Below are 26,169 nucleotides of genomic sequence, written 5' to 3' on the forward strand. Positions count from 1 at the left end.
CACATGGGATAGTGCTGGACTGCAAATCATCACTGAACTCAATACAGTGCCATTCCTCAGCTTTCCATGCTTCCAAGTCATGGCAACAATAAAAAGGAAGCAATTTGCAGTGTGGTGTTAGTGGCAGCCTATGCATGGGACAGTAATTCCCTAGTTCATCTGCTATTAGTTTCTGAACAATGGTGTGGGGTGACACAGATGTTGCACGGAGTCCATTAATTGTTTCTGGATGGGAGGTGCAATAAAGGCTTTAGAATATGTTTATTGTACAATACTTTGATCCTCCCTTGGGTTGGTTACAGGTGGACGATAGCAACTTAAATGATGAGCCCGCCTGTGCTAATGTTCCCATGCAATGCAACATTGGGCCACTGTCACATCCGAATGCCCGGAAGTCTCGATACAGGACAATTTAACCAGCCGACCAAATGGAGACCCACAGTAAGGCCCCTCTGAAACTCTTCCAGGTGCTGATAGTGCTGTGTCACATGAGTATGCAGCATCTCCATGTCCTTTACATTTATCGCTAAACATCTGACATTGTTCTTGCTCCTCAAAAACCCGACCAGACTTAGTAAAACACTAAACATGAACCACATTAATGTACTGTAGTGGCCATTCTCCCTGTCACAGATAAATCCAACTCTTATCATTTACATACTGCCTGCCGTTGTTGACATCTGATCATGTCTTCTGGGTGCTGCAGTTATTTTGTCAGGCAGTGTATAGAAAATGTTTGCCATCTCCTCTTTTCCTTTATTTCAAGAGCTTCAGTTTTTCTGTTCCTTGAATACACTCTGTATCTTCTACAGATTTAAATACTTTCCAGTAAAGCGAGTTACAGTGTCAATGTAAAGGAAAACATAATTCATATTTTCCAATTAGTGCTTCTCACAAATATGTTTGAACGCTTTTCTTCTTCTAAAATGTATGCCAGCACAAAAATACTGCATAAACCTACTACACAATTAATTTTTTTTATAATTTATAAAGCCACACACAAACCTATTCCACTCCTTATTCACACAGGATGCTTGTATCAATGATACAACGTCAACATAATGACATATGTACTCCTGTAATTCCACTGGAAGAAAGACTAGTATGTCATGATGAAAGTATTTGTGCACTTCTTTAAATATTTTGTAGCGTACTTCTGGAGTTGTTCCTTCTAAAAGAAAGCCAAAAAACTTCACCTGCTCATCAAGTGACAATGACTTAAATTTAGTTTGTGCCTCTATGATCCACTTTTCAGCAGACTCATTACGTTCACCATCTGGAACAAAAGAAAGAAAAAAATATATCATCAATGAGCAAAGAAGTCCGATATCAAAGCAATGGGATTAGGTCTTACTACAAAATAGTCGAGCAACTGAAACTGAAGTAATGACGTTAAGATAAAATAACAGGAACAGAAAGCTGGCAACAGTGATAGATGAAACAATTACTTTCCTGCAACTCTCACTATTAGGGTTCAAATGCTAAAATAAGAGCAGAATGTGAAAATACAGTATTATAATTGATGTACCTCTGTCTATAGAAACTTCTTGTCCAATATGACTTATAACATGCGTAACCAATCTCCACAAGACCAAAATATCATCACACTGCTTCTGGTCAAAACAGCTTTAGAATCTGAGCAATCCTGTGATCATTTAAAAAAGTATATTTCATATGGCACTGATAGCTGGTATACCTGCAAGGTAGCTTCAGCCGCTTGTCCAAAGGGTGTTCATTCTTCCTTGATGCACATTGGCCTCTTCCTTGGCAGATGTCTGATAGTTGTATTGTACCTATGTTTGTAGAGTGTAGAAGAATGTAATGGATGTTTGTGTCGTGTAGTGTAGCATTGTGTTATGTTTGCATTATATGAGGATGATGAGAAAAGGGGGAGGGTGAAACCCAGTGTCTGCACATAGCCTACTCCTTGCAAAGACCACTGAGGAGGGCTCCGAGCTTAACATCCCAATTCAACAAACAGATCACCATCAAACGTGTCACAGGCCCTCACTTCATAAATAACAGTTGAGAGATTTGGAATTTAACCCAGGACATTGGTGCACAGACTGATTATCAGGAATTTTATGCCACAATCTCTTTTCCTCTTGCTGGTCAACTACGGGCAGTGAAAATTTCATCCACAGTACGGATTCGAACCAGTTTACTTCCAAGTCTGGAAGTCAGAATAAGTGGTAACATGCAAGGAAGGATGATTAAAGTTTAGTGCCCCCATTGACAACACAGTCAGTAGAGAGCACACACAAGCACAGTTTAGGGAAGGATATGGAAGTAAATTGATCATATCCTATTCGAATAAGCAACCCAGCATTTGAGTTACATGATTTAGGGAAACTACAGAAGACCTAAACCTGAATGATATATGGGGATTTGAACTTTGGTTGTCTCTATATGAGTTCACTGTCTCAACCATCTGGTCACTTTGCCTGGTGGTAGTAGGCATTTGCAAGTAATCCAAGAAAATTCTGAGTTATGAACAGCAGTATTATGTGAGCCATAAGGAAGAGCTTTGGGGACCACACGAAAAACTCACTGATTCAACGATGATAATACTGAAGAACTACAAGCTTTATGAGTACATACAAAACTTCCCACAGCAGGATTTGCAGAGAAACTTGTATATTCAGTGCTGCAGCAGACTGTTATCATAGACAAGCATTTGTGGCATCTGAATAATTTGTTCATGAGAGTGATTGTACCAAGACAATCGATAGTATGGTAAACAAAACAAGTACACATTTCCACAAAAGTGGTAGTGTATTTAGAAGCTACAATTTTCTACACTTTTCACTTGGGCCTGTGAGAAAGAGAAGCGTGGCTCAATTGTTGCATGGGAAAAGTAAGACTGCAAATTACAGGTCCATATTTCACGCTCGAGTTGGTCTTAGATTTTATTCAGGTGACTTTCACATTTTAATATGCTTTGCATTTAAAAAAAAAAATTTAAAAAGTACACTATAATTGAGGTGCCACATTAAATTATAGCTTCTTCTATTAGGGATGGGCTCAGTCAGTTCTTAGATCAGAAGAAAGCCATGGCATACTTTCAATATGACTGTGCCTAATTAATCACTACAGTGTTCAAATCGAATAGTGTAGGTCTGCTTTATTTTGCTGCTTACCAATCTAGGAAGGCATGAAACCTGTTAATATGAAGATATTTCAGTTTATTGGTGATTGTGCTGTCAATGTATGTGGCAGTAATCATTACATGGCTAGTGTAGGTGAGGCGGACAAGGTAAGCATTTATGATAATGGAATCTTATCATGTGATGCGGCTTACGTGAGTCCCTTGGAATCAGCTTAACTGCTGCAGGAAATATTCAGATCCAGATTAACCATGTGCTTGTGGGATACATGTAAAGAGTTTGTGACCACAACAGAACTAATACAATATTCAATAATTAATGAGAGTGTTAGTGGCAGTCATGCCACAAATGAAAATCAATGGCTGCTTTCTGTTCCAGGAAACTAGATGAGATGGTGAAGTACTGAAGCAGGTCCAATGAGCAGAGTGATGGAAAATGTGTCCAGAAAGAGAAAGTAAAGCTCTTCTTTTTTTTTTTTTTTTCTGCCCCTGGCAGTCCTATTAGCCCCAGAGCATTTGGACAGGTCGGGTTAATTGTAGGACTCTTGGCTTTTCAACATTTCCTTACTAAATTCCCTCTGAGCTCTAGGAGCATTCAATTAGTCATTCCCATGAACAACCCAATACTACATGCATCACAGTGCACAACGGGGCCAACACACAAACAAAGATGCACAACTGTGTTCTTTGCTAAACTCAACAGAAGTCTTGCCAATACTTGCCAAATGATACGGAAAACCTACGGGTACTTTGCTTTGGAGTATTTTCAAGATACTCAGAGGCTGAAGTCACTTAAGGAAGTCTAGGAAGTTGTTAAGGCTTGTATCCCCCTCCTATTCCTTCCCTGACACCAACACCTCCTCCTCCTCAGACGAAAATTGTTGGTGGGTGAGGTGCATATGTAGTGTTCCGAGTCTACGTGTAACTACATAACATCGTTATTTAATTGAGAAAATTCATAGCCGTTTCTGGATATAGTGTAGCCCCTTATTGATTGATTGCTCCTGGTGCCAACATTCAGTAGTTTATATTAATAAGTCACAGTTTTGGAGGCAGATGTCAGTGATACTGACACCCTGGAGCCCACAGCAGATATGATCCTGTCGATTGTAATGGCAAAGAGCATGACACTCTGTTCTCTACTTCCTACTCCTTAGTCCACCTCTACTCCCCAACCCCTTGCCCCATGGCTCATATCCCTGCAACAGGCCTAGATGCACGACCTGTTCCATATGCCCTCCCTCTACCACCTATACCAGTTCTGTCAAAGACATCTCCTACCTGGTCAAAAGCAGTGCTACCAGTGAAAGCAGCCATGTGGTCTTCAAACTAAGCTTTTTTACTCCTTACTACGAGGTCATGACAACCACTAGGCGGTCTGCCTGCATGCACGGCCACCGCCAATGGCCATGAGAGAGCTGGACCACCCAGTTGCTGAACATGGTGTCCAACACAATGTGCTTTACTTCAACGAATACTTCACAGCCTGTGTCATCTGGATCATTCCTACCAACAACAGCTTTCCTCAGTTGAGTAAGTGGGAACTCTCCCTACAACATATTCTTTGTTCCCATAACCCCTGTTCTCACCCTGTCACTGTCCTCTACCCACCTACCCCCTCCCTGCTTCCACTACAGCACTACACACAGCTTCTATTCTGCCAACACACCTACAGTCCTTTCCTCTTTTCTCTTTCTCATCCTCTCATGCCCCATTTGCATTCCCCATCTCCTTCCCTCCAGCAAAGCAACCAACTTCTGCACCTAGCAGCACTATCCTGTCCACACCATGTCGCTCCACACTCTCACAGGTAGCACACCATCTTCCCCCGCCCTACCTTATTACCCTTCCCCTTCCTCACACCATGCCATCTGCTTAACCCCACCACCCACCCTACATTGCTGGTCATGTCAGAGGCAGTCACAGGTCACAACCAGGTCGTAGTGGCACGAGACAGTGGCCATGTTCATGTGAATTGTGAATGTGTGTGTGTGTGTGTGTGTGTGTGTGTGTGTGTGTGTGTAAGTACAATCTAACTTCTGCAACATTTCAGTGCAGTAATGTGTTCATTGTAAATAAGTACTATAGTAGTTGTATTACACATTTATTACCTTATAAATAAAACTTTTTTTATTTTAAATTCAGTGCATTGGTATTTGTAAAATGACTCTTCAATATAGTGTTCATTAAAAACTGACTATCATTCCACTTGGGACCTGTTGAATGGTACATTAGCTTATTTGTTTTACTTGTAAATATTTGTCATGTATTGTTGTTTTTCTGACATGTTCTACATCCTGGAGGACCTCCTCACTACTGATCAATTGGAATGAAAGTAAATCTAATCTAATCTATGCACGTTCTATATGTGAAAATATGTGCACTGACATCCATGAAATTCAATAACATTGATGTTTAACAACTTTCTAGTGGTCTCAATATATAAGATGAATGAAGATTTTAACTGAACTGTGTTGTTATTAACAAAGTGTGTCGTGTCATTGTCACTGGAGTGAGCTTGGACATGGTGATTCTCATTATGGGCTGACTTAACTGAATTACCACAGTGTATTTTTCTCTTATAAATTACTACAGAATAGTTCTAAGTGTGAACTGTGACTTTTTGTGTAAATCTGAACTGATTTTTGTACCTAAAATAGGATAATTAACTTTTCCACTGAAGTCTTGATTGTAAATGTAGGTGCTGATCTGCTTCTACACACTGATAGTTTTTTGTAATATGTAAACTGTTCATTGTCAATAATACTGAACTTTCCAAGGAATAAAAGTGTGTGTAGGTGCAATTCAAATTATGTTATGCATTTTCTTGAGCACACACCATCATACACTCATTTAGACTTACAGCTTCAAGGTGACCAGAAATTTGTGCTACTGAGGAAGGGCAGCAAAAATCAGGTCAGTAACACTACAGGTCCTCAACAAAGAATAGTCGCTTACATTGTGTAGACAGACTGGAGGCAACAGAAACCAATACATTAATACTATGTAATGTGTATCCACAGCACATGTGGCCTATGTTCGAAGGAAATGTTATGCTGGTCTCTACAATACCAGAAATTCCAGGTTAGTCCCTCATTCTCATCTCCAGCACTGCCATGAGAAAAAGACTGAATAACAAACAAAAGTGTGGAATGCCAGAAGTCCGAATGTGGTATGCAAGCAAGAAAATTTGAAAAGGAACATGCAGACTCAGTCTAGATATGAGGGTCAATGAGTTAAATTTAAAGATGAAATCAAACAATAGAAATTCCAGGACCAGACATCAACAACATAAAAAGGGTAGACACACACACACACACACACACACACACACACACACACACACACACACACACACACACACACACACACACACAAGCAAGCACCACAAATGCAACCACTGCCTCAGGCTTCTTCGGTCAGACTGCAGCAAAAATGCGTTGAACAGAACCAAAGATTTGATTTGGAGCATGGTGGGGAGGGGGGAGTGATAGGAGGGTACCTGTGAGGGAAGAGGAGTTGGTGTTGCCTGGCAAAGTATGTAGGGCTAGAGGAGGCAGGACAAGGCTGACAGGCACATTATCGGCAGGTTGTGGAGGAGGGAGAGTAGAGAGAAAAATGAGAAGAGGAAAGGAGAGGAGCAGCAAACGGGAATACACCAATGTATGTGCCAGCAGGGAGCAGTGCCCAGTTGAGGGTGATGGGAGGTAAATTGTGAGGAGCTGACAGGGCGGAGTGGGGAGTGGAGTGGAGGGACAGCAGGGGTTTGGGAACAGTGTGCTGGAAGGCACGGGGACAGCAGGTTACCATACAGGGTGGCTAGTCAAACTGGAAAACAAAACTCCCTGAGAAGTCCAGGTGTAAGGAGGAAGATGATGTCAAGAAGTTTCTGATGAATTAATGGTGACAAGGGGAGGATAGCTAACCACATTAATGACTTTTCTTTCTTCTCAGCTGAGATGTATACCAGCTAAAGCAGTAGTTTAATGGCAGTTTTTAAACATCAACAATTTACTGGCATAATATTCATACTAATAACACACTTTGAAATAGGAAGTCTTTTAAAATTTGCGATTTATAAAAATCAATTAAATGCAGTTTCAATGCTAGGTTAAAAATGCAGAATTCCATGACATTTTATGAAATTGCTGAAATTCCCTTATTTTTCCAGGTAAAATGTAATTCCCTGAGAATCCCAGGTTTTCGATAAGAATCATCACCCTGGCTTGGGTAAACACCAGGATGATTTCGGGAGTGGAGAATGTGTTTTAAGGATAGCTCTCACCTGCACAGTTCACAATAGCTGATAGTGGAAGAGAGGATCCAGACGTCCCGGGTTGTGAAGCACTCACTGAAATCAAGTATGTTACGTGCAGCTGTACGATGTGCCATAGGGTGATCCACTTTCTTCTTGGCCACAGTTTTGTGGTGGCCATTGATCCTGGGACAACTGGTTGGTAACCATACCAATATAAAAAAACTGAACAACAATTGCAGCAGAGCTGATATATAAAATGGTTTCTCTCACAGGGCACGCGGCCTATGATGGGGTAGGATAAGCCTGAGATAGGACTGGAATAGGAAGTGGTAGGTGGGTCGATTGGGCAGGATCTTCCATAGGAGCATGATTCCTGTGGCAAGGGGTTGGAACTGGGAGTGGCATAGGGATGGGTTATGATGTTCAGGAGGTTGGATGTGTGATGGAACACTACTTTACGAGGTGCAATAAGGATCTTGAGTAGGTTCCACCCCTCCTGAAGTGATGTCCTGTTGCCCACCCAATCTCCACAATACCCTACTCCATCCCTATGCCACTCCCAACCCCAACCACATGCCACAAGAATCATATCCCTGTGGAAACCCAGGTGCAAGACCTGCCCAATCCACCCACCCAGCACTTCCTATTCCAGTTCTGTGACAGACAGGCTTATCCTACGCCATCAGAGCCCAAGCCACTGGTGAAAGCAGCCATGTTGTATACCAGCTCTGCTGCAATCATTGTTCAGTTTCTTATACTGGTATGACTACCAACCAGGTGTCCACCACAATGAATGGCCACCACCAAACTGTGATCAAGATCAAAGTGGACCACCCTGTGGCACAGCATGAAGGTGCAGGAACACACTTGATTTCAATGGCTGCTTCACAGCCCAGGCCATCTTGATCGTCCCCTCCATCACCAGCTTTTCTGAACTGTGAATATGGGAGTTATCCTAACAACATATTTCCCACTCCCAAAACCATCCCAACATCAACCTACAGTAACCTACTAGTGCCATATTCTCCAGCCAACTGTTTCTGGCCTATTTCCTGTCACCTCCTCACAATTCACCTCCCCTCCCCTTCATTGTGCATTGCTCTCTCGTAGTGCATCCACCAGTGTTTTCCCCTTCTCTGCTTCTCTCCTTTCCATGCCCCATATTTCCCCTCCTCTCAGTCCATTTGGCCTCAGTTACTCTTTGTCTTTCTGTGAGACAGGTGATATTTATTTGTGAGGAGTCATTTATCCATTCTATTTGTAGTGAAGTACGAATGTTACAAAAGCCAAAGATTTTAATGCCATAATATCATTAATCAAAGAAAACGGGGCTAAAAATAAGAGCCAAGAAAACAGAAAACAAAAATTAGTATTTTATCAATTCCTAAACCAAAAATGATTGCTGATGAAGTTGTAAGGTTTGCCACTGATTTTTACCAAAATCTACATCTACATCTACATCCATACTCTGCAAGTCACATGACGGTGTGTGGCACCGGATACCTTGAGTACCTCTATCGGTTCTCCCTTCTATTCCAGTCTCGTACCAAAATAATGAATGTACTCAAATGTTACCACGAGCAAAAGACAAAGATAGCATTCAAGAGAATGTGTACATGCAAAACAACTTACCCTCTCACAAACTAAGGGGACTACAGTCTTGTTTGGAATGGGAGAACCCAAACACGAACACTGGTTTTTATAAATTTTGTTCACTAACACGAAAGTGGTATATTTAAGCTGGTGCTGGAGGTACTCATTCAGTGTGTGCTCGTGGCATCCACCAAAACGTAAAACTCTTTTAGCTGTGGAATACACTCAAAAAAATTAAAGAACTTATAAAATTCCTTGTATATGAGTCAGAAAAACTATGAAAGCATCCTTAACCACTCTGATAATTGTCCCTGTGATGAGAAATTGTCAGAACTTTTGAAAGAAAAATCGCCTTACAAAGATACTGATGATAAAAGTCAGTACTACCAGTGGGTTAACACAGACTACCAATAGAAATGGTAAAGCAGTCTGCAGATGTTGAATACAGTAACTTGGTAACAAAATTACAGGCACTTTAACTGCACTCATTTACAGTTAAGTGTTAAGGAAGATACCTGAAAAATTTAAATGAAAATATAGCCCTCAAAAAAGCAATTATGTTAATGGACTTTGCTGAAAACTACAATTCTGGAATTCAGAATGAAATCTAGAGTTATTACTGGACAAGAAGCTGCTGCTGTATCATTCCTGTCGGTCTTTATGTGACAAATGAGGAAAATAAATTGGTAATAGTACACCATTGTTTTATAATTGATGATATGGAGCACAATGTAGGATCTGTAAATCCTGTTAAGTAAGAAATGGTTGAGTTGTTAACTGAGTGTTATCTATTAATCAGGAAACTGCAATATTTCGCTTATGGATGCGCTGTTCAGTATAAAAATAAAAAACTTATGTGAACACAAAAATGATTTTTATATTGATGCTGAACATTCCTCTTTTGCTAGCAGCCATGGACTGAGAGGAACTGTAACACGTGTAATGAGAAAACCTAGCATTCAAATAAAAGATGAGGTATAAATAATAACTGCATCTGATGTTCATAATTTCTGCAATGCTAATACTGACATATTTTATCCATTCATAAGAGAGAATCAACAATTTCCTACACAATAACCTAAAGAAGAGATTTTTGACAACCCACATAATACGTGGCACCAAGAATTTTCACAATTACAAACCACTTTCCGCTGATTAATCAGAAATTAGAAAAGTAATGTGTTCTGAAAAACCTTCCTTGATTTTCCCATTCACTGTTAATAAACCACAACAGGCGCACACCCATCCTCAACAAAACTTTTGTAACTGCTGCATAAGATGACAGGTGAAACATTCCGTCATCCAGGATGTATGTGATCAAGAAGGAGACACTGAACTACCTTTTCTTGAACCAACTGGACCAGCAGTGTCATTCTTTTAGCCTCAGAAGGAAGATTCTTCCTTTGTACTTTTGAAAAACATTTTATGTTCTGTTTAGTTTACCTTAATCACGCACATTCAGAAGAATGTATTACTTTAATGAAAACAATACAATGTTCATGGAATCTAATTTGTCACAGTGGGTTAAACAAATAATAAAAATTTCATTTGAGAACTCCAATGATCTCCACTGCTGCACATTTACATTTCAAATTTAAATATTTATCTGCCTGGAATAGTTGTTGTTTAAATATGCTCACTTGCTACTCCTAAAAAAAGTTAATAATAGTAATGAAAATATTTCAAACAACATTATAAATTCTGTTCTACACTTTTATTATTTTCACAAAACATGAGACACATGTACTAAAGCTTATCAATTTACACAATGTGTTTTAAATGGCCTTCTGAACACTGATATCAAATACATGTCTCCTGTAACTGAATCAACTAGTTTATATTATGTATATTATGAAACATACAAAACAAATTTTGCAAATTCACAAGTCAATAAATAAATGGAAACCTCATGTCCATCAAAACCAGTGCTGTTTCCTGTTTGAAATCATAACCTAAGCACAGACTCTGGAGTAGACAACACATTCCATCAGAACTACTGATGTCTTTGAAAGAGCCAGCCATGACAAAACATTTCCACCTGGTATGCAAGATGTATGAGACAGGTGAAATATCCTCAGATTTCAAGAAGAATGTAATAATTCTAATTCCAAAGAAAGCAGATGCTAACAATTGTGAATATTACTGAGCAATCAGCATTATAATAAGTCATGCTTGCAAAATACTAACACGAAATCTTTAAATAAGAATGGAAAAACCAGAAGAAACCAACCTTGGGGAAGATGAGTTTGGATTCTGGAAAAATGTAGAAGCTAGTGAATCAATAATGACTCTATGACTTTTCTTAGAAGACTGGTTAAGGAAAGGCAAACCCACGTTGACAGCATTTGTAGACTTTGAGAAAGTTTTTGGCAATGATGACTGGAACACTCACTTTGTAATTCTGAAGGCGCAGGGGTAAAATAGAGAGAGCAAAAGACTATTTACAACATGTACAGAAACCAGACGGCAGTTAAAAAGAGCCGAGGGGCATGAAAAGAAAGCAGTGGTTGAAAAGGGAGTGAGGTAGGGTTGTAGCCTATCCCCAATGTTATTCAATCTGTATATTGAGCAAGCACTAAAGAAAACCCAAGAAAAATTTGGAGAATGAATTGAAATTTAGAGAGAAGAAATAAAAACTTTGAGGTTTGCTGATGACATTATCATTCCATCAGAGGTAGCAAAGGACTTGGAGAAGCAGTGGAACGGAATGGTTTGTGTCTTGAAAGGGGGCTGTAAGATGAGCAGTAACAAAAGCAAAACAAAGATACTGAAATTTAGTCAAATTAGGTGATATTGAGGTAATTAGATTAGAAAACACGACACTAAATGTAGAAGACGAGTTTTGCTATTTGGACAGCAAAATAAATAATGATGGCTTAAGTGGAGAGGATGCAAAATGTAGACTGGCAAATGCAAAAAAAGCATTTCTGAAGAAGAGAAATTTGTTAACATCAAATAAAGATTTAAGAGTTAGGATGTCTTTTCTGAAGGTATTTGTCTGGAGTCAGCTATGTATGGAAGTAAAACATGGACGATAAACAGTTTAGACAAAAAAAGAACAGAGGCTTTTGATTTGTGCTGAATGAAAGGGTATGCTGACTTGACATTTACAGCCATAATTTGCCTAAAAATGTGTATGTGTGTGTGGAGGGGAGGGGGGGAGGGGCAAAGACATTCTGGTTTGCACTCATGGCTGTGCATGTTCATGGTCAAGGAGTTGTCAGCATGCATGCTCAGTGTTTACAGTGCAAAACTAAGTTTTGTATTATAACGTATCTGGTGCAAATTGCATATGACCACAAGTACCCTGTGCAACAGCGGCCAAAAAGATGAGACAGAGCACTTGTCAAGACACTGACATTGTATTTGGGAGGAAGCTTCTCTAAACTGTAACCTAAACTTCAACTATTAAATGTTCCCATTCTACTTCAAAAAAGCAAAACTTACAGGTACTTCAGCCTATTCCTAAGTACTCTTGGCACCCATAATTTCCTATGTCTAAGCCAAGTGCACTACCGACACTGGCTTATGTAATTACCTTTTTGACGGCAAATCCAACATATTATCGGAAGTAAATCTGTGCATGGCGTGGAGTGTCCAGGTAAATTGCACGGGGTGCATATTTCCGGAGTTAACGGTTCAGCACACCGTCCCTTCCTGAACGCTACAGTGGTACATAACTCTGATGTTATAGGGAAAGTTCAAACCAACTGGTGTAGGAAATCCTATGAGTGAAAATATAAAAGGTTTGTGCTGCTTCTTACATTTCTGGCTGTCCCTGTCGAGTCACTGCTAGTGGTCTTCTCCCATCTTCTTTGTTATCGTTGATTCATCGGTCTCCAAACCAACCAAGTTCTAACACCAAATATAACAGGTGAATGCAGAGACACCCTGTTGGGTACCAAAATGTAACATACCTGTAGGAAAATTGAGGTTAACCAGGATGTGTTCATGTCTTCCTGTGGACATAGCAAGGTCCAAGACAGTCTGGGAGACAGGTGAGACATAGAAAAGCTGCCGAGAAACCAGTAGTGATAGTATACAGTCTTTCATTCAATCAGCCACGTGGGATTAGCCGTGCGGTCTAAGGTGCTGCAGTCATGGACTGTGTGGCTGGTCCCGGTGGAGGTTCGAGTCCTCCCTCGGGCATGGGTGTATGTATTTGTCCTTAAGATAATTTAAGTTAAGTAGTGTGTAAGCTTAGGGACTGATGACCTAAGCAGTTACATCCCATAAGATTTCACACACATTTGAACTTTTTTTTTATTCAATCATTCAAGTTAATTTCTCCATGAACATGAACATGTATTTAATTACCTATCCACTAGTACACTTACTCACGTGCATTTTCTTCTTCATGCACTATTCTGCACTGAGCAGCAGGCAGTCACAGTAGTGACACACACAGGCTAGCTGATTACACAGTAGAGCATTGGCATGGCGCACTAGCTCTGCACAAGTGACGCAGGCGTCACATGAGGCCCACTGCAATTGCAGTGAGGAGCAAGGTCACCCAGTAACATCATCTGTCTATGGCATGCCACAGCATTCCTGGTGGCGTGGCAAATGCATTGTCTGGATTTGAAGTCTGGATCGATAGTGAAGAGGAGGGATGCGTGGTTGGTGCGGTGTTGGTTGCCCAGGCTGGGCAGACAGACAGAAGGTTCCTCATCTGCCACCCAGTGGCAGCAGAGTTCACAGCAAAGTCTTCCAGCTGACACAACACAGCAATTGCTGTACATTGCCCTGCCATGCCAAATATGACATGCTTGGTTGGATCAGTATTTAAATGCTACTTTGAGCACTGAATTCATGGGAGGGCTGCATTTGTGCGTCACTGTGAATCATAAGGAACAGGGCAATGGCCGGGGCCTAGCGTAACTCACAGTGCTTGTCAATAATATGTGGAAGTCAAGTCAAGCTGGAATGGCTTCTTGCAGGCTGGCCGCAGAGCACTGACACCCAGAACGGTGCCACGAAAGTCTTGCTGCTGCTGACGGGCGAAGATCAAGCATAGGTGATGGCTGGCTGCAGTCAATGTGCATATCTCGTGGCCTGATTTTGACACTTATGATCTGAGGACACAGAAGTTGATACGCAATTCACTGGCCAACACCTGCTGTGATCTCATTACAGGTCTGGGCTCTAACTTCTGCTTCCAATTCTCCAACAGCTTGTGCAATTTCTGTGCTGTCAGACAACACCAAACTTCACATCTTCCACCTCTACTAAAGGTGAGCCACAACACCAAAACCAATTCACAGAGATAACTTTTCTTCAATATTAATGATGGTCATAAGCACAGTGGAAATTTGTCACTTAAGCCTCCCAATGTGGTAGAAATGACATCTAAATCTACACTCATGCTCATAAATTAAGGTTAACTGCATAATGTGCTGCCACACAATGTGGCACTACACAAAACTGGCACTAATAGCATAGGCACATAGGGAACATACACAACACAGATCTGTAAGTCCACGGCATTGGTGTTAAGTTGAGAAAACCATCCCGAAACACATGTGCTACAAAACGCCACTGTTTCTTGCCCATGTACCCCGATATCAATACGAAATATGATCACCATGCACACGTACACAGGCTGCACAACGGGTTGGCATACTCTGGATAAGATGGTCAAGCAGCTGCTGGGGTATTGCCTCCCATTCTTGCACCAGTGCCTGTCAGAGCTTCTGAAGTGTCCTAGGGGTTTGAAGACGTGCAGCGATACGTCGACCGAGGGCATCCCAGACGTGCTCGATGGGGTTTAGGTCTGGAGAACAGGCAGGCCACTCCATTCGCATGATCCCTTCTGTTTCAAGGTACTTCTCCACGATGGCAGCTCAGTGAGGCTGTGCGTTATCATCCATCAGGAGGAAGGTGGAACCCACTGCAACCCTGAAAAGGCAGACATACTGGCGCAAAATGACATCCCAATACACCTGACCTGTTACAGTTCCTCTGTCAAAGACATGCAGGGGTGTACGTGTACCAATCATAATCCCACCCCTCACCATCAAACCATGACCTCCATACAGGTCCCTTTCAAGAACATTACAGGGTTTTATCTCATTCCTGGTTCACACCAGATGAAAACCTGGCGAGAATCACTGTTCAGACTATACTTGGACTCGTCCGTGAACATAACCTGGGACCACTGTTCCAATGACCATGTACTGTGTTCTTGACACCAGGCTTTTCGGGCTCTCTTGTGACCAGGGGTCAGTAGAATGCAGTACTCCGAGGCCGTCTGTGGACACTGATGGTGAGATATCCGTCTTCCTGTGGTCTTGTACACTGTGGACATCCCGTACTGTAGCGCCTGGACACATTTCTTGTCTGGTGGAATCGCTGCCATAATTTTGAGTTCATACTTTGTGGCACACGGAGGGTCTGTGCTACGATCTGCTGTGTTTGACCAGTCACCCTAGTATTCTATCCCTCATAATATCATCAATATGTGTTCTTTGAGCCATTTTCAACACACAGTCACCATCAGCACGTCTGAAAACTCCTGCACAATTACTAGCTGCACCGTATTCTGACATGCACCAACATACTTAGCTGCATGTGTGGACTGCTGCCTGCGCCACCGTGCGATGACCACAGGTCAAATGAACTGCAAGGTCATACCTCAAGGTGATTGAAACTAACAAACTGCCACCAGAGTGTTGTTTCACCACGAATTAGCATTATCCTTAATTTATGAGCATGAGTGTATATTCCACAAGCCCCCTCATGGTATGTGGTGGAGGGTACTTTATGTACCATTGCCATTTTCTCCTTTTCTATTCCAGTTGTGTATGGTTCACAGGAAGAACAATTGCCGGTAAGTCTCCATATGGACTCAAGTCTTTCTAATCTTACCTCCATGGTCTTTTGTGAGGTATACTTAGGAGGAAGCAATATATCAGTTGCTGATCTAGGGACAACCCTATTGTGATACAGAATGCTTCTCTTGCAGCATGTGCCACTGGAGTTGATAAGTGTGTCCACTATGCTGACTAAATGAACCTGTAAGAAAAACCTGATACCCTTTTGTGGATCTACTGTATTTCTTGCATCAGTTCTATCTGGTACAGAGCCCAAAGTGTCAGTAATATTCAGGTATTGGTTGAACAAGTGTTTTGTAAGCTATTATCTTTGCTGAAGGACTACATTTCCTAGGGATTCTTCCAGTGAATCTCACTCTGGCATCTGCCTTACCATCAATTAATTTTATGTGGTCATTGCACTTCATATCACTCCTTATGCATACTCTTAGTAATTTTAAGGAAGTAACTGCTTCCAGAAATTGTTCTACAAACTTGCAATCACACAATAAAGGGCCTTTCTGTCAATGTATTTGCAATACATTACAGTTGTTCGTGTTGATGTTCAGTAGCCACTCCCTGCACTAAGTGTCAATCCCCTGCAGGTAACCCCCCCCCCCCCCCCAGCGTTGTGACTTCTCTGTATACAACAACATCAGCCGAAAAACCTCGTGGGATCATTACGCAATATGTCATTTATGTATATTGTGTAGAGTAATGGTCCTATAACACACCCAAAGTTACTATTACGTATGAAGACTTCTCTCCATTCAGAATGACATGCTTTGTTCCATATGCTACTAACTCTTCTATCATGTGACACAGCTGGTGTGATATTCAGTACACTCATATTGTCGTCATTAGGCATGAGTGTGGAACTGTATCAAATGCCTTCCGGAAGTTACGAAATACGACATCTATCTAGATGCCTGTATCTACTACTGTCTGGGTCTCGAGGATGAGCAAAGCATGCTGGATTTCACACAATAATCATTTTTTCAACTCATGCAGATTCCTACAGAGGAGAATTTTTGGTCTCCAGAAGTGTCATAATATATTAGCATAAAACACATTCCAAAATTCTACAACAGACAATGTTAAAATATATAGGTCTATAGTTTTGTTCCTCTGTTTAATGACATTCTTGAAAATGGGAAAAACCTGTGCTTTTTCCCAATCATTAAGAATTCTTCACACCTGTACAGACATGCTGTACATACTCTGTAGAATCTGAGAGGTATTCCATCAGGTCCAGTGGCATTTCGTCTGTTGAGCAATATAAGTTGCTTTTATATGCCATGGTCACTTATGATATCTATCATCTTGTTATTTGTGTGACAATTTAAAGGAAGAACTACACTGTGATTTTCTCTATGAAATGGGTTTGGAAAAATATGTTTAGTATTTTGGCCTTTTCTGTGACATCCTCCGTTTCAATACCATTACTGTCACAGAGTGTCTGGCTAGATGGCTTCCATCCATTTTCTGATTTAAGATACAGCCAAAACTTCTTAGGATTTTCTGTCAAGTCAGTAGCTATAACAAATATGTTGACTGCTTCACACATAGACCTCCTTCTGCTAATTTTAGCTTTGTTTAGTTTTTGTTTGTTTGTGAGGCTTTGGAAACATTTAAATCTGCACCAAACCTCTCCTTACTTCTGTGGCAGCTTTCTAATACAGCTGCTGAACCGTGATGGGTCTTTTACATACTCACAATTTCTTTTTTTGCTCATACCTGTCTGTACAACGCACTTGAACTTCGTCCATTGATACTCAACATTGTTAGAGCTAGAGGAAATTTTCATGGTCACCGCTCATGTAATCTGGGACATGTATCTTGTTGCTCCTGTTGAGCAGAAAGATTTCCCTACTTTTCTTTTTACTCCTATTTACAACCATATTCAGTGAAGCTGTAATGGCCTTATCATTGCTGATTCCCGTTCTGCTCTAACCGAGTAGAAAAGTTCAGGTCTGTTTGCACCAGTAGGTCTAAGATGTTATCTTCATGTGACAGTGCTCTCATTAACAGCTCAAGGTAATTTTGAAGAAAGCACTTGGCACAATTCCACTTGATTCTCTGTTCCGACTATCCATCCTAATCACTTGATTTGCTCAACCTATAGATGGTGACTTAAAATCTTCACCTAAAGCTTTAACATCACCATCAAATTTACGGAAAACATTCTCCACGTTCCTCCTCAGATCTTCTGCCTCAGCTGCTGCATCCAATGACCATTTTTGATCCACATTTAACACTTTATCTTCACCCACATTATTTTGCATTCTGAATGTGTAGTAATTACACAGGATTTTATCGTATTTTTTACTGCTGTAAACACGCCTCCACTACCAGCATATTGCTATAAAAATGCATCTACCACCAGCATACTGCTACAGACATTTCTTCACCACCAGCATTCAACATATCTTTGCGGTATACAGTCAGACCAGCTTTCTGTCCCTAGTACTACATGTACACTGTTACCGTTTATAAGCAACCCTAGTTCCAGGACACACCTACAACCACTATGTTAACATTTTCTCAGAACATGGCTCATCCGGCCTGTGGGGGTATTTCTCTATCCCATAAAATCCACATGACCATGCAATGCATACTGCACTACTCTTGTAGTCACCTCCTTTGTGTAATGCACGGGTCGAGAAAGTTGCTTTAAAGATAATCACAGAATTGCCTGAGCCTCTGCATGTGGCTCCAAACCAGAGGACCATGATCGGTTCTGCAAAATTATGCTACAAAACAACAGCCCTGCTCCCACCCCATGAATGAGGCTAGCTGTCTTCAAGTGAAAAGCCAGCTGCCTGTAGGAGCTGCAGATGATCTCTGAACCCAGTCAGCATGTGTCATTCATGCTGACATGAGCCATGATTTGCATCTGGGTGCAACCAATATATCCAGTTGTTGTCAGCGAAGCCTCCTCTACATCCCGGACGAGATCCCAACAAGCAAACAGAGTGGAAACTAGCTTTCTTTCCTAACCTGTCTGCTGTTTCCCTGAGGGGCTCCATCACCCACCTAACACTGGAACTCACACTGACAAACAATCACAACCTCTTGTCCAGACCTCTGAGGAAGATCGGTCACTGTCCCAAATGGCAAGGCACTTGTGTTGTCTCAGATGTATTTTCAGTAGTGAGCAATACTTTAAACCTGTTTCTGAGGTGTAGGGTGAGAGCCGTGTGGCTGTTACCCACTTCTGCCTTCCACCCATGGATTTGCAGCAACTGCCATTGTTCACCAATTAATATCAAGCAAATATCTACTGGCAGGGACATGCGAGTTAGAAGGCACAGTGGCATAAGGGATCCAAGGTAGTGCTGTGGGGTTCAATGATTTCCACTACTTATTAAAGAATCTGCTGCAGGCAGCACTAAAGTCACTAATTTTTCACAAACCTAGTTTATTGCTGTACTCTGACAAACCAAACACAAAAATGACTGTCAGGCTGAGTGCCTTTGTTCTAAAAGTCAAAATCTTGTACTTGGTTGAGTTTTCCACAAACTAATATTTACAAAGTTCTATTGTTGCACACAGAAAACAATTAGGCTACCACAAGAGTTTATTTTTAGTACAAGCACAGTGATATAAATCCTTGGAAAAACAGAATACACACAATGTTCCACCAAAGTTTGTGAACCAAGTTACGACATCCAACCACAGATACTGATCTGTCGGCAGAGGTGCATCCATCGAGGAGGCACCTCGTTGGCAATTGGCAGCAGCACCGTAGTGGATCGGATGTCCACCTGTAGCTCTGGCTCAATGCGAAATGATGCTGCACAACAATATGTGGGCCTAAATACTGTTGTGCAGCAGGATATCACATTAAGTATTTCAGGACACGTGTGTCGCAGATGCAAATAGGTCAGCATCAGTCTGTAACTTCCAGTGGCACTGCTAGGGCTGCCTAGTGGAACTACTGCAGAACTGTTTTCTGCTGCAAAGTGGTTGCTTGGCATACAGGCAACTTGCAATGTTGTTGTGCCAGAGGTTTTCCAGGCATACAGGTAGAACACCGCAACATGTTACAGATCACCACAGCAAGACCATCATTACAACAGGTTGTCAAAATAGCTAGATAGTCACTTCTATCTCCCTTCTTACCCCTGTTGCCTCCTGTAATGCTGTAATGGCAACTGACAGAAGATAGCTTATCAGCTGCTTCAGTTATTATGTGACGAAATGGGGAGACGGGGAGTGCAAGAAGAGGACAGACGGAGAATCAACACCAAGGTTCTCAATTTGAATGGTATAAGCAAACATAATCTTACAATATTAGAGTTGGAGACACTTACACAAATGCAATATATGTACCCCATGTACTTCCAACATCATGTGCTCACAGTTATAACAGCAGATATTTGTTCAGTTCAGTTCCTGTATTCATATTCTCTCAAAATTCTTTTTTGTAGTTGTCACTTGTGTAATAAGTTGTTCACAATTATGAGCCTTTAAAACTTTTTCTTTTCCTATAACAGATTTTATTCTACTTCACGTTACTGTTTAAGCTATTTTTGTGTATACTTTTCCTTTCTGGCTTCCAACTTTAATCTCACTCCTCGCAGTAATTAATTTAATGTTGAATGGCATAAAGGTTAGTATGGTCTTGAGAGATTTGATTCCTACCAGATGGGTCAGAGTATTAAAATCTTGAGAAGTGGTTCTGCAATTCTGTAGCAGCTCTACCAGCCAATCCCACTTCCACATCCACAACTGAAAATCTATATGGCCCCTAGACAGTGCCCTTCTATAAAGTGTAGCCATCAGGAGAAGGTTAAAGGAGAGACCCCAGTGCCTTAAAACAGGGGCAGTCTGGCTATACAGGAAAACCCTGGCAGAAAATCAGACAGGTCAGGTGGCCTAGAGGTAACAGCCTCACAACCTAACTGCACCCTTCATAGCGGAAAAAATATTAACTTAAAATCTTCATAGAAATAAGCCAGATGGATCTCAAAAGAAATGATAGAGGAATGTCAACGACGAGAGAAGATGAATTCCAGAAAAAGTGGTATTAGTAACATGGAATGAACATGGATTAGGACAAAACTGAGAACAAATGAATTGAGAATTAAAAGCAAAAAAAACGGAAACACAGCTGTCATAATTAAAACAAAACAGTATGATGTGGAGTCGCAATAGTGACTGCCAATAAGTAGACAAATAAAATTATGTGAATGAAGAAACAATAAGAGTTAAGCTAAAACTAGATAGAGAATATTTAACAATAGAAAAAAATGAGGGACTGAGGCACATTAGTAATTCGGTCACTTACACCAGTGGTGTCTGTTAATCATACTCAGTTATGTTAATTAGTTCTCTCTTCATGTGGGTATTACGGATACCGTGCAGATCATACGGCTTTAATTCGAAACCTACGGTTTGACCATCACAGGCAACGAATAACTCTTCCCATATCACAAATCTGAATCGCCAGTTTATCATAGTCTACAACCAATCACACAATATGTAACTATATGGAAGGAGGTTGTGATGAAGACTGGAAGCTCCACAACGTATCGCAAATAAATAATGAAATATAACTTGGCTGAGTGCGTAATTTGGGCAAAAATCAACTTAGAACCTGAACCGCGAGACCGTAAATACCGCAAACAACAAGCAAAAGTAAGACATCAACTTCTTCAACTGCCAACAATAAAACTCTGAATAAATGTAACATGGTTCATAAGTTTAAGAGCTTGCACGACGAGTAAAAGGAAAAATGCAACGTAAATCCAAACGGAATACGTATCCTAAGCGCCGGTGTAAGCACTATTGTCTTTAACCCTCCAGATTCGGGTCGTATTTCAGTGCAAAAATCCTTATTTTTGCATTTAAAAATTTATTCTAAATACTGAAAGAATACATCACATTACCTCCTTCTGTTTTATCGCTTTGCTTTCCAGCACTGTTCTCAGCATCTTCAGACATTTCCACTCCGTGTAAACAAACAAGACGACTGTAGTGTAAACAATAAACGTCAGATTATTGTCATCGCTGGGGCAACGATGCAGATCTGCGTAAGTCACTGTTCCATTGTCGACAAAAACTAGCATATGCATACGTTACCACCGCAGCAGGTAGTTAACTGACCCGTGGAAACATTCTATTGGATCATAATCTTGCCGGCTGGCACGACAACCATGAAAGTTAAAAATCGCTTCTTTCGGAACACTCTTGTGCTCATGAGCCAACCGTGTAAATTTTGCACTGTTTTCACGTCTAAAGAAGAAAAACTATACCACTGGAAAGTTATTGGCAAATAACATAGCAGTTATATTAACTGTCTACATCTGCATCTATACTCTGCAAACCAGGGTGAGATGCATGGCAGAGGATGCACCCCATTGTTTAGGTCGCTGTTTAGATTAGATTAGATTTACTTTCATTCCAATTGAGCCATGTGAGAAGGTCTTCCACGATGTAGAACATATCAGAAAAACAATAATACATGACAAATATTTTCAACTAAAACAAATAAGCTAATGTATCATTCCACAGGTCCCAAGTAGAATGATAGTCATTTTTAATTAACACTATATGGAAGAGTCATTTTACAAGTTCTAATGCACTGAATTTACAATAATTTTTTTAAATTTATTTATAAGGTAATAAACGTGTAATACAGCTACTATAATACTTATTTACAATGAACACATTACTGCACTGAGATGGTGCAGAAGATAGATTGTACACACATGACCACACACACACACACACACACACACACACACACACACACACACACACACATTTACAATGAACACATTACTGCACTGAAATTGTGCAGAAGTCATGTTATATATCAGTTGGGTTTACTGAGAAACTCATCAATGGAGTAAAAGGAGTTGGCCACCAATAAATTCTTTAGGCTTCTTTTAAATTGAATTTCATTGGTTGTCAAGCTTTTTATGGCTGCTGGCAAGTTATTGAAAATGTGTGCTCCTGAATAATGCACACCTTTTTGTACAAACTAAGTGACTTTAAATGCTTGTGAAGATTATTCTTATTTCTCGTATTGATTCCATGAATTGAGCTGTTGGTTTGAAAAAGTGATATATTTTTAATGACAAATTTCAGTAAGGAATAAATATATTGGGAAGCAGTAGTTAGTATCCCTAACTCCCTAAACAGGCTTCTGCAGGATGTTCTTGAGTTCACACCACATATAACTCTTACTGCACGTTTTTGTGCCCAGAAAACTTTAGGTTGGCTTGATGAATTACCCCAAAAAGTAATCCCATATGACACTATGTAATGAAAGTAAGCATTGTATGCCAGCTTTTTCATTTTTATATCCCCTATGCCTGACACAATTCGCATTACAAATAGAGGTTTGTTAAGACACTTCAGCAGTTCTGTGGTGTGCTCTTACCAGCTGAGTTTATTATCAAGCTGTAATCCCACGAATTTAACACTGTCCACTTCTTCTAACTGCTCGTTTTTTTTTTTTTTTCAAAGTTTAGTGACAAAGAATTGGCTAGGAACCAGTTATTAATGTCCACAAATATTTTATTGGCTGATCTTTCTAAGACTACACTTGATTTGCTATTTATTGCAATGTTTGTATCATTGGCAAACAAAACGAACTTGGCATCTGGTAATGTTACTGATGAAAGGTCATTGATACAAACAAGAAAAAGGAAGGGCCCCAAAATGGAACCTTGTGGGACCCCACATGTAATTAGTTCCCAGTTGGATGATGCCTGATAGCTTGATACATGTCTCTTTCCTAATAACATCCTTTGTTTCCTGCCAGAAATACAAGATTTAAACCATTTTGCAGCATTTCCAGTTACACTATAATATTCTTATTTATTTAAAAGGATATTAAGATTTACAGTCAAATGCCTTTGACATATCACAAAATATACCAGTTGCCTGCAATTTTTTTGTCTAATGAATTAAGGACATTTTCACTGTAAGTGTAGGTAGACTTCTCAATATAAGAACCCTTTAGAAATCCAAACTGTGACTTTGACAGTATGTTATTTGAGATATGATGGTTATAAAGCCGATTGGCAAAATTTACACGGTTGGCTCATGAGCACAAGAGTGTTCCGACGGAAGTGATTTTTAACTTTTATGATTGTCGTACCAGCCGGCAAGGCTATGATCCAGTAGAATGTTTCCACGGATCAGTAACTACCTGCTGTGGCGGCAACATCTGCAAGTGATGTGTAGCTGTGGTCTAGGGGTAGCGTCTTTGATTCATAGTCAAAACGTCTTCGGTCCCGGGTTCGATCCCCGCCACTGCCTAAATTTTGATAAATAATCAGCACTGGCGGCCTAAGACTTCCGGCATAAGAAGTTAGCCTCATTCTGCTAACGGCCTTGTCAAAGAGGGCGGAGGAGCGGATAGAGCTTCAGGGCACTCTCTTGTCCAAGGGGTGGGAAATTGCCCCTAAAGGCGAAAGAATCAGCAATGATCAACGACATGAGGATGCAGAAGGCAATGGAAACCACTGCATTAAAGACACGTAATGTGTATCCACAGGACATGTGGCCTGTAGTTGAAGAAGTGTCATGATGATCTCTCCATTGGCAAAAGATTTCGGAATAGCCCCCCATTCGGATCTCCGGGAGGGGACTGCCAAGGGGGAGGTTACCATGGGAAAAAGATTGAATAATCAACGAAAGGATAACGTTCTACGAGTCAGGACGTGAAATGTCAGAAGCTTGAACGTGGTAGGGAAACTAGAAAATCTGAAAAGGGAAATGCAAAGGCTCAATCTGGATGTAGTAGAGGTCAGTGAAGTGAAATGGAAGGACGACAAGGATTTCTGGTCAGATGAGTATCGGGTAATATCAACAGCAGCAGAAAATGGTATAACAGGTGTAGGATTCGTTATGAATAAGAAGGTAGGGCAGAGGGTACGTTACTGTGAACAGTTCAGTGACCAGCTTGTTCTAATCAGAATCGACAGCAGACCAACACTGACAACGATAGTTCAGGTATACATGCCGACGTCGCAAGCTGAAGATGAACAAGATGAACAGATAGAGAAAGTGTATGAGGATATTGAAAGGGTAATTCAGTATGTAAAGGGGGACGAAAATCTAATAGTCATGGGTGACTGGAATGCAGTTGTAGGGGAAGGAGTAGAAGAAAAGGTTACAGGAGAATATGGGCTTGAGACAAGGAATGAAAGAGGAGAAAGACTAATTGAGTTCTGTAACAAGTTTCAGCTAGTAATAGTGAATACCCTGTTCAAGAATCACAAGAGGAGGAGGTATACTTGGAAAAGGCCGGGAGATACGGGAAGATGTCAATTAGATTACATCATGGTCAGACAGAGATTCCGAAATCCGATATTGCATTGTAAGACGTACCCAGGAGCAGATATAGACTCAGATCACAATATAGTAGTGATGAAGAGTAGGCTGAAGTTCAAGACATTAGTCAGGAAGAATCAATACGCAAAGAAGTGGGATACGGAAGTTCTAAGGAATGACGAGATACGTTTGAAGTTCTCTAACTCTATAGATACAGCAATAAGGAATAGCGCAGTAGGCAGTACAGTTGAAGAGGAATGGACATCTCTAAAAAGGGCCCTCACAGTAGTTGGCAAGGAAAACATAGGTACGAAGAAGGTAGCTGGGAAGAAACCATGGATAACAGAAGAAATACTTCAGTTGATTGATGAAAGGAGGAAGTACAAACATGTTCTGGGAAAATCAAGAATACAGAAATACAAGTCGCTGAGGAATGAAATAAATAGGAAGTGCAGGGAAGCTAAGACGAAATGGCTGCAGGAAAAATGTGAAGACATTTAAAAAGGTATGATTGTCGGAAGGACAGACTCAGCATACAGGAAAGTCAAAACAACCTTTGGTGACATTAAAAGCAACGGTGGTAACATTAACAGTGCAACAGGAATTCCACTGTTAAATGCAGAGGAGAGAGCAGATAGGTGGAAAGAATACATTGAAAGCCTCTATGAGGGTGAAGATTTGTCTGATGTGATAGAAGAAGAAACAGGAGTCGATTTAGAAGAGATAGGGGATCCAGTATTAGAATCGGAATTTAAAAGAGCTTTGGAGGACTTACGGTCAAATAAGGCAGAAGGGATAGATAACATTCCATCAGAATTTCTAAAATCATTAGGGGAAGTGGCAACAAAACGACTATTCACGTTGGTGTGTAGAATACATGAGTCTGGTGACATACCATCTGACTTTTGGAAAAGCATCAGCCACACAATTCCGAAGATGGCAAGAGCTGACAAGTGCGAGAATTATCGCACAATCAGCTTAACAGCTCATGCATCGAAGCTGCTTACAAGAATAATATACAGAAGAATGGAAAAGAAAATTGTTAATGCGCTAGGTGACGATCAGTTTGGCTTTAGGAAAAGTAAAGGCACGAGAGAGGCAATTCT

General features: G+C 40.7%; 1 protein-coding gene across 4 annotated transcripts in view; it reads right to left on the bottom strand.

The window, feature by feature from the left end:
* LOC126282208 (F-box/WD repeat-containing protein 2-like) overlaps nt 1-21,963 on the bottom strand; it is a 119,547-nt gene extending 97,584 nt beyond the window's left edge. For 3 of the 4 annotated variants that reach the window (XR_007551350.1, XM_049981756.1, XM_049981755.1), the window contains exons 1-2: nt 21,664-21,850; nt 1,006-1,276 (exon numbers count right to left, since the gene is read on the bottom strand). Coding sequence is in view for 3 of the 4 variants with exons in the window: in XM_049981756.1 (XP_049837713.1) it covers nt 1,006-1,276; nt 21,664-21,718 (326 nt within the window). In the remaining variant the exon portion in view is untranslated. Of the gene's footprint in view, nt 1-1,005; nt 1,277-21,663; nt 21,851-21,880 lie in introns of those variants that run through there. The other variant, XM_049981754.1, reaches the window with a different exon arrangement.
* Between the last annotated feature and the right edge of the window lie 4,206 nt (nt 21,964-26,169).

The sequence above is a fragment of the Schistocerca gregaria genome, chromosome 7, assembly GCF_023897955.1.
Source record: "Schistocerca gregaria isolate iqSchGreg1 chromosome 7, iqSchGreg1.2, whole genome shotgun sequence".
In the NCBI taxonomy this organism is placed as follows: Eukaryota; Metazoa; Arthropoda; class Insecta; order Orthoptera; family Acrididae; genus Schistocerca; species Schistocerca gregaria.